Consider the following 12,982-nt stretch of genomic DNA (forward strand, 5'->3'; position numbering starts at 1 on the left):
GACTCCTTCATGACTCAGATGGTGCATTTGTGGTGAAAGTGAATGGGGCAGGAGGCGTGGGGATGAGAACGTCCATGGCTTTGACTCTGAAGTATTGCTGGTAGAATCTCAAAGCTTTTCTGACCAGGGTCTCTTTGGAGGGAACTCAGACACCAACCCACGGCAGTAAAAGCAATGGTAGGATTCCTGCCCCCTTCATAAAACTAGGATTCCTTGAGGACTTACTGTGTACCAGGTACGGGGCTAAGTATTTCACCTCCATTGGCTCATTTACTCCTTACAACAGTCTATGAGGGAGGTGTTATTCTCACTCGCAAATGAGGATAATGCTACTCAAAGAAGTCCAGTAATTTGCTCACCTCTACAAGGTGGTGAGGAGCAGAGCTGGGATCCGGGCACAGGTTTATCTAACACTGTATTCCAAGCTCCTTATCACTGCACTCTACAGCCTTATCATTTTCCAGAGCAGAGGGTATTAAGCCCCATGTACCTTGAAGGAGATGAAAATCTTACAAGTCACTTGACCTTATTTTGTTTTCCTTCTTTCCTATTTGCTTTCCTTCTTTCCATTTCAACTCATCCCCACTATTTCTCTCAGAAGAATATGGGTTCTGCACCATTTGATCAATTCTGTTCCAAGACTGTGCTTTGGTCGTGGTGTCGCGCATAGATAAACTCGTCGTAATCGGGTGTCTCTTTCGGACCCTACAAAGTGGCACATTTGCTTTTCCTTTTTTTGAGAGTCTGGGGTATTGCACAGGCCGAGGTTTGAAGCCCTACACAGAAGTCGTGTGAGCTTGCCCAGACCAGTAAAGCACAGTGGACCATAGGACTGCACCCCAACTCCTGATGTTACTCAGGGCCACCAAATGGGGTGCTTCCCTCTGCCCATCCAGCAGAATGCATGTCTCCATTGCCTTTCTTTCAATTACATCTTGCTCATCTATTATTTGTGGAGCAGACCTTTGGCGTTCGAGGAAGTACCATTTGCGGTTTCAAATGCTACCCTGTAACTCAGCAAGTCCTTAATACCTTAGTGATCGGTGACTCTGCCAAGGCTGGGATTTGCATCGTCTGGTCTTCAGGGCTGGTGGGCACGAACCAGCCTCCCAGTTCCAAGCAAGCCAGGGTACCTTCTACGGCATCGCCGTATGACTGTGTCATTCCATATCGGTCCTCACGAACCCAGTCTTCTTATTAAAATACTAACAGCGTCGCTTACGAGTTCACCACCTTGCAAGGGCCCGGGACTTGGGTGCCTACCCCCAATCAGCGGTTAAAACCTAACCGCTTGATTACAGATATTTGCAAACATTCCTAAGACAGCCATGCTTTCACTCCCGTCTTTCTGCTCTGGTTTTTCAGCTTCTTTTTTGTTTTTGGCCCCCTGATAATTTCTCTTCCTTTCTTCTTATCCCAGCTCTGGAGTTGAGAGGATATTGTTAAATTTTATCCAACATTTTTAGATGGATTGTAGAAGGAGAACTTTTAGATGGTGTATTCCACTGTCTCTTTCCACTCTTAAATAAGTATATACCAATGCTCTGTACCTAGAAGGAGAAGAATAATGAAAAGGACAGATCTGGTCACAAAGTATGCTAAGGAAATGAAGTTAGCCACCCCCATATTTATTCATTAAAAATATGTTTTTAATGTTTATTTTTTGAGAGAGAGAGCAAGCGGGGGAGGGGCAGAGAGAGAGGGAGACACAGAGTCCGAAGCAGGCTCCAGCCTCCGAGTGGTCAGCACAGTGCCCGACACGGGGCTCAAACCCACAAACCATGAGATCATGGTCTGAGCTGAAGTCGGACACTTAACCGACTGAGCCACCCACGCGCCCCATATTCATTCCTTGAGAACCTCCTGTGGCACCAGACACTGAACTTGCTGCTGGTACTGTGAAGATGGTTACGCTCTGAGTGAGTCCTTGATAGTCCATTCAAAGTGTCGAGTCTTAAATAATGCAAATATGGCTAAAATATACCATAGTAGCGCACAGCTAGGGAGAGTTCTCTGGGTCCAGGGAGCCAGAGGAGATTTTCCAGAGGAGGTTGCATGTAAGAAACTCTTCCTGCAGAATCCATCTCAGGGTATCTATTCTAATTTTACATTTTCCAAGAAGATTGTGGCAAACCCACAAATGTGAGATCATTGGCACCCTCCCACCCCAAGGGGTGAACGCTGGAGGAGGGGAACAGCTCCGTTTCCTCTTTCCGTCAGATGACTGCAATGAGCAGAAAAATATCTGGCTTTAGCATTCTGGGACCCAGAAATAAATGTTTCTGGGTTGCAGGCATCTTCTGATGGGATGGGAGCAGAGTTACTGCTTCCTCCTGGGGAAATCAGCCTCTAGGGAAATATGCACTGACCAAGCCCCGAGGCCAGAAGCGGTGATCGCGCCTGGTCGCTTATTGGGGACAAATTTCGACCTGCAGCTGGGAAAATAAGAAGGGAAGTTGTTGGGGTTCAGGGGAATTGAGATGATGTATATAAACAGTCCTTTTTTGTTTCTGTATTGGATTATTGGGTTCACTTCGTTGTTAATGCTGTACCTAAGCCATTTCTTATAGAGGTGCCAAAGGAATTAAATTACCCAGCATTCCCCATAAATTAAAAGATCGATGATTTCATCAGAGAGCAGTAGCATGGTATAGTAGAGAGAACATCAGATCAAGGATCCAGAGATTTCCTCCTCATTCGCAGAATTGCCACCCACTAGCCTGACAAACAAGACATTTCTTTTTTTTTTAAGCATCCATTTTATCATTTGTAATATAAGAGTTTTGTAGTAAACAGTCTTCAAGGCTCCATCCAACCATAGAATTTCATGTATCTGTGATCCTTTCAAAGAAAAACAAAAAGCAAGTAGTGTTCTGGTCACCAAGGCTCCTTGAGGGGCCTCAAAGGCCTCACGGGTTTTTCCTGTGAAATTCGAAGAGTGGCCTTGCAGTGAAGCCCAGGGAGTATGGACACAGCAGGCAGATCTTTGGGATGAAAGAAGAATCAGAATCAGGCCGGAGAATAGGGCCAAGCACTCACTGGAAAGCCAGAGAAAAAGAGAAAATTAGCACACGTTCTTGTACGTATTCACAAGAGGCTTTATCTACCGCCAGGACTGTGTCCAACACGGCAACATAGTGTCCCTGGCGAGGGGCTTCTTTGGGGCCTGAGGCAGCCTCATCAATAGAAGAAACGGATGTGGGTCTGATTTGTCCTTCACATACCTAGAGGGTTTTGGTGGGAAATGGTGTGGGAGAAAGAAAACAGTGTTAAGCATTCGGCATAAATGGTATTAGCAGCTTCTCCTGGTCTGAAACACTCCTCAAGATGGTAAATCAGGGGGTGCCTGGGTGGCTGAGTCAGTTCAGTATCCAACTCTTGGTTTCAGCTTGGGTCACCATCTCATGGTTCGTGAGTTTGAGCCCCACGTTGGGCTCTGTGCTGACAACACAGAGCCGGCTTGGGATTCTCTCTCTAGCCTCTCTCTCTCTGCCCCTCCCCTGCTTGTGCTCTCTCTCTCTCAAAATAAATAAGTACATATTTTTTTTTTTAAAGATGGAAAATCAGGATTTTGTCTCATGCCTTACCTCTAGGGATATAGTCACTTTTGGCTGAGATCCCAGCCTGTAGGTTAGCAGAGCAGAACATCTAAAGTTCAACGCTAACCTTTCTAAAACATCACTATGGTCATGAGTTTTGCTGTAAGCTATAGAAGAAAAATGCTTTTGATGTCATTCAAGTAATAGAGGTATTATCAGCCAATCAGTTGATGTTCATGGAACCATTCCTGAGGGCGGGCCCTGTGATAGGCAGTCTGGGACCACCTGTCTCTCTATTTTCACCCTCTTTTTTCCCTTACACAGTTCCCTCAGGCATCCCCTCCGAATCATCCAGTACTAACCTCTCCTCCACAGGGGCTAGATGTAGCAGAGCCAGCCCCTGAAAGTTCTTACAGATCCCCACCACCAAAATCTGGATTCGGTACTTTTCTCTCCTGTCCACACCCCTATGCCACACTCATCATCATAAGCTATGCTTGTTTGCAGTGGGTTCTCTCCAGGGTCGCAACCATGTTTTATTTATCTTTGTATCCCCTTAACAATGCCTGGCACATAGAGGTAAGGAATAAAGGATGTTGAATGAATGAATGAATGAATGAATGACTAGATAGGGCCACCATCCCCATGCCTAGTTTTCCAGAACAACCTTAATCAGAAAATAATACAACATAAAGAAGGTAGATGACATAATATAAAGAAGAATTTATCTTTACTTTCCAGAAGTTTCCAAAGTTGTACAGTTTCCATAGTCACTGATAGCCCTTCCTCCTTATATTTCACCATTCACACACAGCCATTTATATGGCCGCCTCAACTGACCAGAGCAACAGCTAGCTGACCATAGATAACATCAAGCTCCTGGATCATAAAAAGAACAACCATGCCTCTCTCTCAGATCTAGGTACTTACTTCAGGTATAATTCTAAGAAGCTTGACTTACGAAGTGTGTGTATGTGTGTGTGTGTGTGTGTGTGTGTATGTGTGTGTGTGTTGAAGGGGACTCATCTAGTGAAGGGACAAGTGTCCCCATACAGAAAGCCTTCCCATAAATGGAAATGAAAAATGTTCATGTGGATGAATTTGTGTTCTATCCAAGTTATTAAAAGGCATGATAAGAGGAATTTTATAATTTTTTTTTCTTTTGCCAAAATGGTTAAAATGAAAATGAAAAAGTGTCTCCTGAAGAAATAGTCTTCAGGTATTTGAAAAATCCACTTAATGTGAAGCACTTTGTTTTCTGATGTTACAGGATAAATGAGGTGTATGTATGGGTAGTGACGATTCACCTATGGACACGTTGTGCAGAGAAACCAAGCCTTGTGCCCTTCCTTGGGGAAAGTTTCCTGTGGCAAGTCGGACACCTTTCCATTATTGAGATTTTGATCTAATCTATATGCAGTCTTCAGATGCTTTAAAAACTTTGAATCAATTAGTCATTTTTCCCTTCCTAATTTTTCCATTGTAACTTTGGACTCAAGCTGTCAAGCTTCCCAGGCACATGTTGCCATTGGAGACTCTGTTTGTTTAGGGTGGAGCAGTTGTTTTTGGCAGGTTGGGGGAGGAACAATTAATTCTAATAGGTATATAGTGAATTAAATACTTGGGTCTTTCCAACCTTTCCTCCGATTTTCTGCTCCTTTTAATAAATTCCCTTTTCTTCCCTGATGACCCTTTGAGAGCAGCAAAGAAGCAGTTTCTAGAAATCGTGTTCAGGCTATAGCAGTAGACATCCATCAGGAGGTAGAGAAGGTCACCTAGACCATTTGTACTCTTTTCACCCTGTCTTCCCTAGTGTTCCTAAGATAAGAAGCCACCCTTGGGAAAGACTTTGGGAAGGAAGATCTCCCTGGATCCTTTATTAATTCATTCTTATGTTTAAGTTGTTCTTATGAAAAGGAAGCTCTCCCTTTAATCCTCCATACTGAAGACCATACTTTATACATAAAAAAAAGTATTTTGGGTGCTCTTTGGATTTTTATAGACAATAACATGAAAAATAAAGGAGGAACAGATGAAGTTTTGCCAATGAGTCAGTCAGGGTTGGAAAAAAAGTAACAGATGCGGTGTTAGAGGAGGAAAATACACTCCAAACACTTGAAAAAGAAAAAGAAAACTCTGGGGGAATCTCAGTAGATGTATCTGATCCTCCTGGGAGGACCCAGGAGCATTTAGAGATGTTAAGAATGCAGCTGGCTGTACGTTGACTCCTTTTATAGGGCTGCAGTTGTAGACCCAAGTCCTGATTGTATAGTTATCCCAAGTTCTGCAGAGCCAGAGTGACTGGTTCTAGTGTTAAAGACAAACGCTCACCTCAAAATCTTTGTCTCTATCCCAGTGAGGCCCGTGTTGAAAACAGAATTCATTTTGACTTCCTGCTCTCAACCGACATTGCTGGACAGCTGTGCAACAGCTGTTGAGTTCCACGCCACAAGTAGCAACTTTTCAGTGATTGGCAAACTGGTATACATCTGGAATGATGTTCAAATGACCTCAGGACCCCATAGAATAAATCAAAACATTGAAGTAATAATTTGGATGAGCTCCTTCTGATGTAATTCAATTGCTGAAAATCATTTAATGGCCCTTTTTTTTTTCAGTTTAGTGATCTGTCTCATCAAAGCCCAGTGAAATAGGGAACAGTCCGTCTATTTGACATTTAAGGAGGGTTGGGGGAGAGAAAGTGATTTAAACATGTAAACTGGAAGGCGACCTAAGAACTCAAAAGTCTACTGACTGTCTTGTGGTACAAAGAGTTTGACCACAAGATGTTTCCTGAGGCTTTGCAATTGGGCATCCACTCAGGATGGGAAGCAGCCAATGTGATTGAGTAGGTGGGCTGGCTGGCATGCCCTCCAGGATGCTGTGGGACACTGTTTTTCTCCAGGAGGAGTTCTAGGGAAACAGTGCATTGGGCTTCTGAGCTTTTATTTTAACCACTTATTGCTGTTCTTATCATACATTCCCTTTTGGGGAGAAACACTCCATTAACTCTGGTTTGGCCTGGGCCCGTTTCCCATTTTGGTTTCTGTTCACTTGTAGCAGTAACAGGAATGAATGGGAACACTTCAGCTCTCTCTGCTCTGTGTCTAGCTGCTGTGCTTTAGGTAGCTGTACATGTGAGACGATTCATGTTCTAGCGCTAGTGTCCCAAGCCCCAGGACCCCTGCATTCTGGACAGACATCATTTGGGTATTCACAGCACCTCGGGACCACCAGGCTCTTTAAACACAAGTGGCAGCAAAGGGGTGGTACTTATGGTTCTTAATCTGGGAGAAGGAACAGAAAGTCAAGAGGCGTGACTTCTAATCCAAAGCCGGCTTGACCCTAACTATCCAAATCAGGGCAATTTTTGTCATCTCTGTGCATCTCCGTTTCCTCACTGATCAAATGGGAATTCTAAAGCCAACCTGGCCAGCTGCACAGGCTGTTCCACGGAGTTGAAATGTGTGAGAATGTTTCGTAACCTACTTGACACAAAGACCTGTGACTACATGAGGGTGAAAAAGCTGACCCAGGAGTTTAGATGAACCATTCTGGATCCTAGAGCTGGTGAGAAGCAGAGTTGTTGAGAGTAAAATTTAACAGATCCTTGGGTCTAATGGTCTTGGGACTTTTCAGCTTCTTGAGAACGTTGGGTCAGTTTGTATCCTGCCCTTTGGGTGCTCTCCCATAATATCCCTGGAGTTCCACGGATTATGGTGGGGTGAGAATGGGTTGGAGAGCTGGGCAAAGCCCAGCAAAGCTGTTCTTAGACGCTGACCTCTCATGTCTTCACCAGCCTTTCCAAGCCGATGGGTGGTGCGATACCATCAACAACCGGGCCTACTGCCACTATGATGGGGGAGACTGCTGCTCTTCTACTCTGTCCTCCAAGAAGGTACGTGAACCCGCCTGCGGGTAACAGGCTGGGCAGGGGCTCCAGGAATCAGCGCAGGGGCTTTGGCTGGTTCTCCTTCCTTCTGTACCATAATTGGTGCTCGTTCAATGCTCAAGAAGGAATGATCATGAAAAAACATTGAAGCTTCTATGGTGGCAGGATTAAGGACAGTGATTTTAGGTGAGGTTGTTAGAAAACGCTAATTCTTTAAGGAGCACCTTCAAAAAACCTATGGCTTTGCTACTCAAAGACTCACATCTGCTTATAACTGTCTGGGATACACTTCTGTTGGCAGGGAATCATGGCCTCTACCCCCCCGGAGAGGCAAGACCACCAATGAAGTGATATCCAGTTACTAGTAGTTAAATTAATTAATTTAATTAAGTTGGTTTGTAATTAATACATTGTAATTACATTGATAATCCTGTATAGTGCAGTATAACCATATCTCAAATGTATGTTGAGTGGCCACCACAGGCTGCTGGCAGGACTCCCTAGACCGATCCTGAGCAGGAGTCTTTTTCTCGGTTTCTCTTTTATCCCTGTTTCTCTTCGGTGAACCTGGACTAGTATACGATACGTCCATCTATTTTTTACCTCACTTGATTTTCCATGCCCGAAGGTTAGAATCCTTGCCACTTTTTACATCAGGTCTCCCAAGATGCCCCGTTTTCTTGGAAGCTAGTTAACATACACTCAAAAAGTGTGTTGGTGGCAATGCAAGCCGGTAGAGAGGAACTTTTGCTGGATTATTTTGGCATGGAGCGGAGACAATTACATAGCAGGGAGGCAGTCCAGCCACAATGGGTAGAGAGATGCGTTGTCTCACCGAGCCAAAGTATATCCTGGGTTCAAGATGGGCAGACTCTCATGCTCATGAAGACAGCAAAGATTGGGGCACCTGGGTGGCTCAGTCGGCTGAACGTCTGGCTTCGGCTCAGGTCATGATCTCACGGTTCATGGGTTCGAGCCCCGCGTTGTGCTCTGTGCTGACAGCTCGGAGCCTGGAGCCTGCTTTGGATTCTGTGTCTCCCTCTCTCTCTGCTCCTCCCCTGCTCATGCTCTCTCTCTCTCTCTCTCTCTCTCTCTCAATCTCCTTCAAAAATAAATAAAAACATTAAAAAAATTTTTTTAAAAAGACAGCAAAGATGATCTTATGGCTCCAAGAGTACTAAGAAGTAGGAGTCATAGAACTAGGCTGTAGAGCCTTAGTTTTCTGGATGGTAGTGTGACCTTAAGTTATCCAACCTCTCTTGGCCTTCCGTGTAAAAAGAAAATGCCAGCATTCATCTTACCTACTCACAGGGATTTTGTGAAGAGAGCAATAGCAACAAAAACATTAACAGAAGGTTTTGACATTAGTTTTAATATTAGAAGCAGTAGTAACAGGTGGTATAGGTGCCGAGAAATGTGTGTTTTATATCCATCATTTTATTTAAGTCACACTAACACCCCTGGAGTGTTGTCCTTCCACACACATAAAAGTGAAGCGAGGAAGATATGCCTTGCCCAAAGAGACATGATGTGTAAGTGAAAGAACTGAGTGTTAATTTCACTTCTGTGATATTAACAGTAATCCCACACTTCCCCTGGGACCACGTGAGAAAAGCAAAAGCCGGTTGAAAAGTATGGAGCTTGGCACGAAAGTGGGTTATTTCAACTTCTCTTTGATTTCCACTAGGTCATTCCATTTGCTGCTGACTGTGACCTGGATGAATGCACCTGCCGGGACCCCAAGGCTGAAGAAAATCAGTAACTGTGGGATCAAGCCCCTCCTTCTACCGCCCTGGAGGCAGTAAGAAAGAGAGGCCTCCACAAAAGGGCACAAAAGGTGAACAGAGAAGAAAGGTCACAAAATGAAGGAAGGAGGAAGAGCATGAGGATCTCGTAGAATGCAGGAGGATGTTTCTAGGTGCCGACTATTGCATCAAGAAGCCCAAGTAGGGAAGAATCATGGGCAAAAGTTTCTTCAAAGGGGCAGTTGATTAAAAGTGGAAGGAGAAATATGAAAGCTATACACGGACCCTCATCCCCCATTTATATTCTGTTCAACCCCATCCCTGCCTCTTGCCCTGCTCCCCACTCTGCACCCTGCCAACTATTCAGCCCCACCCAACTTGCAAACCAATACCAAAATACTAGAAGAGAAGTTGCCAGGGACACTCTGTAACACCCGTTTTGAATGGATTGCCATCTTTCAGGGCTCTTCTGCTCTAAACTGGCTCCCTTTCTTTTGTGTAGTCTCCCTTAGTAATGATGAGGTTAGTTATTAATTCTTTATAAGTATTTAAACATAATTATATAAATATATTATATATATTATATTTTTTGCTGTCTACTAAGCTAAAAAGTATACATTGTTCCACACATGCTGCTGTGAAGTTCACATCCAAAATGAAGACTGAGGATTTGAGGACAGAAAGACAAGTTCCTCTGCCATCGTTCTATTGATGAGAATTGGCAGGGTGAAAGGGAAGTGGAGAAGGAGAGAGAGAGAAATTAGGTGGCATTCTTGATACATGTCAGCTAATTTACCTTTTCAGGAGCAGGAAGCTGGACCCCATTTGAGGAGGTGGAGGACGGGGACGATAACATTAAGAGATGGCAAGTCGGGTGGGAGTACCCATTAGCACTAGGCCCAGGAGAACCAGAGTGTGGTTCTTGTGTATCTATCCAAAAAGACTGTATTCACTACTTTTCACTTCCCAGAACTCTTGTTTGGAGTTGACGAGACCCAGGATTCTCTACACTTTCAAGTGTGGCTCTTACTAGTCAGTCAACAAATTTGTACGAGGGCTGGGATTGCCAGGATTACAGGAACTCACACATTCCTCATGCTCGGCCTGTGGTCTCACTCCTTCTAAGTCCCCAAGCCTGGCCATCATTCACAGACACATGACCAATTGTTGATGTTCTGGAGGAAAAAAAAATGTCACGGACACGACATGGGGGAAAGTGGGAGGAGGTGGAAGAACGGGCAGATATGGAGGAGCCTAGGGAGGCCGTGGTGGTGGGAGAGGCCATGGGAAAAATCACGGCCTCGGGCAGGAGGGTGAAACAAGTCAGAGATTCAGCCTCGTTCCAAGTCTCCAAAACAGATCAGAGGGGAATCCGTCAAGCAATGTGGAATCTGAGGTAAATTCTATTCGAGTGCAACATATCAGATCTGCGACCTAGAGATTTTCATTTGAGCAAGCTTTGGAAACACGTGGAGCAAGGGTGACACTCTGTGGGAAAAGAGAAGAATTTCAACTATTTAGGGTCCATTTTGTTGCCATTATCCTCTCTTGTTCAATAGATGGACCGTAGGTAAAATGACCACCGTGTTAACCTGCCTGCATTCACGTCCCAGGCTCACTCTTCTTGCTCATGGTCTATTGCAGTTGTTTTTGGTTAACAATTTCTGGATTAGGCCTTTGGGGAAAGAGCATTAACTTCTTGCTCAACACTTCAGTTTGTCATCTCAAGAAGGGCTGGGAGTCTTGCTTCCCTCAAAGCTACTTCTCCAATGGAAGCAAATAACGGGCCAAATTAGCGTGCAACCTTGGTCTCTGAATCATCTGCTCCTTGGCTCTGACCACAGGTCCTCCACTTTTCCCACCAACACTGGAGCAACGGCTTTGCAACTAGGAAGAGGAAATGTTACCGCCATCTTGAGCCAGACTTCACATGGGAAGGAAAATATTCTGGAATGGGAAAAAAAAATTTATCTCCAGGGATATAAAATGAGGGTGGCATCATCACTGGGGAAAGGAAAGAGCAGATTGCCCATCCGAAAAGCCCTTGTCCTCTATGTTTTTGGCCCCAGTGGAACCCTAGGCACCTACCGTTCATTGGATTCATATTTAGTACCCCAAGAAGAGAATAAATATTTCTGGGATTGTAGTAGGCTTCGATATGGAAGGGACGATGAAAAAGTTTAGATCCTCCATTTTTTACAAAGTCGTACAATTGTTTTCTCGGGGAGAATATCCAAATTCTTGGAAGTGCATCAAGCTTTGTGTCAGCGAATGCTGCTTTGAGATTAAGGCAACAGAATAGGTATGTTGGGCATTGCCCAGCTCAGGAAGGCTACAGCCCCCCACGAGGATGTGAGCCTGCAGTTCACGCCAGTGTGGGTCTGTGCTCAGTCTCTCCACAGGGGGAACAGTGAGCACACTTCTCTGTCATACTTCATTTACAAATCTTTTATTCTCCACTGGCGACATCTGCAATGCACCACCGCCCTGGGAAGGTGAGAGGGCAGTTCCTGTGGTGTCTGGAAAGCCCTTCTGGCTGAAGGCTGCCCGGCGCTACTCAGCGATGGCCATTCAGAGATGGCAGGCTCTTCCAGCCCTTGTCCCTGGACCCTAATGTGTTGAGCCCTCATGTCACTAATAAAGTGGAAGGACTGAGCCACCGTGGTCATAGAACCCCGGGAGATATCAACTCACACTCCATGTGGTGGTCTGCACTTGGCTGCTCTCACCCAACCACGGGGTAATGGAGGACCTCTCCCAAAGGCCCTTCTATGTTCCAAAGTCACTTCTCTGCTTCTTTTTTTCCTAGTAACTAGGGGCTCTGGTGTCGAGGTTGCCCAGGACTAGGCTGACTCTGGTGGTTCGTGTGACAGTCTCCAACCAGAGAGATGAGAGGACAGAGTGAGGACAGATGGGCAGCTGGCAAAACTGTACATGAAAGGGAAGAGTTATCTTGATTGTCTCCTTTGCTTCCCTCCATCACAAGGCATTGCACTTGGCATTTGCTCTATACTCTGTGAGATCACTATTGAGTGCGTTAGTTAGCACCCCAAGGGGATGGCTTGTTTGGGAACACAATGAAAGGAGCTGATCTACTGTATTGTAATGTAAAACAGCTACAGCCAGTTATTTTGTAAGATTATAAGATGTTCATTAAAAAATCAGCACAGAAAATGTGAAGTGTCTTTGGTGTCTTATTCTTTGTTCAAATCAACCACCACTTCCAAATCGCTTCCCATTCGCTTGGGCCAGTCCAGATGTCGTCATCAGTTAATTGATTGATGGATTCCTTTTGGTCACTTAAGAGTGATTTATTAAGTAAGCGGCACATGTAGACAAAATAAACATGAAATTTTATGAGAGGAGAGGACGCGTACCAAAGCAGAGCGCACAGTAGTGATGTCAAGTGTCTCGTGGGTTGTAGAAACGAAGGCCGACATTTATGGGTCAGAGGAAGTAGGCACCACTCCTGGATGCCAAAGATGCATAGCGCTTGAAGGATGGTCTGAGGAGGAGGCATACAAGCTTGGGAGACAGAAATGGGAAAGAGGAAGAGGATAGTGCAAGCAAAGTGAAGAACAGGGCTGAAGAGAGGAGGTAGGTTTGGGGAGAGGCTGGGTGATATTGGACATCACTGAGGCAGCCAGGTTAGCTAGAAGGCAGAACTTGGCCAACATGTGCCATGCATTTGGCAAACTTAATCGCAGCAAGTCTGCAACCTCCACATTCTCATTACATCGATAAGGATAGCAAGTGTCAGCCTGGTGAGGGAAGTTCCTTAAGTTCGTATGACTGGTCTCGGTTTT

The 12,982-nt window shown here is 45.0% G+C and overlaps 1 protein-coding gene across 3 annotated transcripts in view; it reads left to right on the forward strand.

Moving 5' to 3' along the window:
• Positions 1 to 12,350, forward strand: part of PAPPA2 (pappalysin 2) — a 271,960-nt gene extending 259,610 nt beyond the window's left edge. For all 3 annotated transcript variants that reach the window (XM_058700089.1, XM_058700088.1, XM_058700090.1), the window contains exons 22-23: positions 7,339 to 7,437; positions 9,119 to 12,350. In XM_058700089.1, the coding sequence (XP_058556072.1) occupies positions 7,339 to 7,437; positions 9,119 to 9,193 (174 nt within the window). In that variant the 3' untranslated portion in view covers positions 9,194 to 12,350. The remainder of the gene's footprint in view (positions 1 to 7,338; positions 7,438 to 9,118) is intronic.
• The last annotated feature ends 632 nt before the right edge of the window (positions 12,351 to 12,982 follow it).

Source organism: Neofelis nebulosa, chromosome 15 (genome assembly GCF_028018385.1).
Source record: "Neofelis nebulosa isolate mNeoNeb1 chromosome 15, mNeoNeb1.pri, whole genome shotgun sequence".
Lineage (NCBI taxonomy): Eukaryota > Metazoa > Chordata > Mammalia > Carnivora > Felidae > Neofelis > Neofelis nebulosa.